General features: G+C 43.9%; 1 protein-coding gene across 1 annotated transcript; it reads left to right on the top strand.

The window, feature by feature from the left end:
• Window positions 1-235: 235 nt before the first annotated feature.
• LOC100354980 (large ribosomal subunit protein eL22) lies at window positions 236-737 on the top strand. Its single transcript, XM_002719496.5, has one exon. It carries the CDS (start codon window positions 267-269, stop codon window positions 651-653), a length of 387 nt encoding a protein of 128 aa, XP_002719542.2. The 5' UTR covers window positions 236-266; the 3' UTR covers window positions 654-737.
• Window positions 738-1183: the final 446 nt, after the last annotated feature.

The raw sequence follows: 1183 nt of genomic DNA, 5'->3' as shown, positions 1-1183 counted from the left end.
CATGAATTCAAAAGGAAGAAGCATGATTCAAGAAGAAATATTGAAGAGAGTAATTGGTCAAAATACTAGTGAAATTAAGCATCAATATATATAATAATATTTATGACCAATAAAGTTAAAATACTGTAACATGAAAGAAAAGGAAATCCCAGTTGAAATATTCCTTGTTTCTAAATTCCGTTTTTTGAGAGGATACTGCACTTATTAATTTTAGATTTTGTAAAATCACATATGCCTATTAAAAATCTTAAGTGTAGGCTGCCGCCATGGCGCCCGTGAAAAAGCTTGTGGCGAAGGGGGGCAAAAAAAAGAAGCAGGTCCTGAAGTTCACCCTGGACTGCACCCACCCTGTGGAAGACGGGATCATGGACGAGGCCAACTCCGAGCAGTTTCTCCAGGAGAGAATCAAAGTGAACGGAAAAGCCAGGAACCTCGGGGGCGGGGCCGTGACCATCGAGAGGAGCAAGAGCAAGATCACAGTGACTTCTGAGGTGCCTTTTTCCAAAAGGTATTTGAAATATCTCACCAAAAAGTATTTGAAGAAGAATAATCTACATGATTGGTTGCGTGTAGTTGCTAACAGCAAAGAGAGTTATGAATTACGATACTTCCAGATTAACCAGGACGAAGAAGAGGAGGAAGATGAGGATTAAAATTCATTTATCTGGAAAATTTTGTATCAGTTCTTGAATAAAACTTGGGAACCAAAAAAAAATTAAAAAAAATAAAAATAAAAATCTTAAGTGTAACCACCTGTTATGTGGACTTGCTGCATCTTTGAAGAATATTCAATTCTGCGTGTATGGATGAAAGGAAGAAAGGGAGGAAAGGAGAAAAGAAGGAAGAGGAGATACATAGATATATAATACAGGGCCGGTGCCGCGTCTCACTTGGCTAATCCTCCACCTCTGGCGCCAGCACCCCGGGTTCTAGTCCCAGTTGCGGCGCTGGATTCTGTCCTGGTTGCTCCTCTTCCAGTCCAGCTCTCTGCTGTTGCCCGGGAAGGCAGTGGAGGATGGCCCAAGTCCTTGGGCCCTGCACCCACATGGGAGACCAGGAGGAAGCACCTGGCTCCTGGCTTCGGATCGGCGCAGCATGTCGATTGAAGCGCACCGGCTGTAGCGGCCATTGGAGGGTGTGAACCAATGGAAGGAAGACCTTTCTCTCTGTCCCTCTGTCTCTC

This window comes from Oryctolagus cuniculus, chromosome 17 (genome assembly GCF_964237555.1).
Source record: "Oryctolagus cuniculus chromosome 17, mOryCun1.1, whole genome shotgun sequence".
Taxonomy (NCBI): Eukaryota; Metazoa; Chordata; class Mammalia; order Lagomorpha; family Leporidae; genus Oryctolagus; species Oryctolagus cuniculus.
The sequence above is the reverse complement of the archived record's forward strand: the minus strand, read 5'-3'. Positions and strand labels throughout refer to the sequence as shown.

What these genes read in the sequence shown, in the direction of transcription:
- LOC100354980 (XM_002719496.5), top strand. Translation starts at nt 267, where the DNA reads ATGGCGCCCGTGAAAAAGCTTGTGGCGAAGGGGGGCAAAAAAAAGAAG.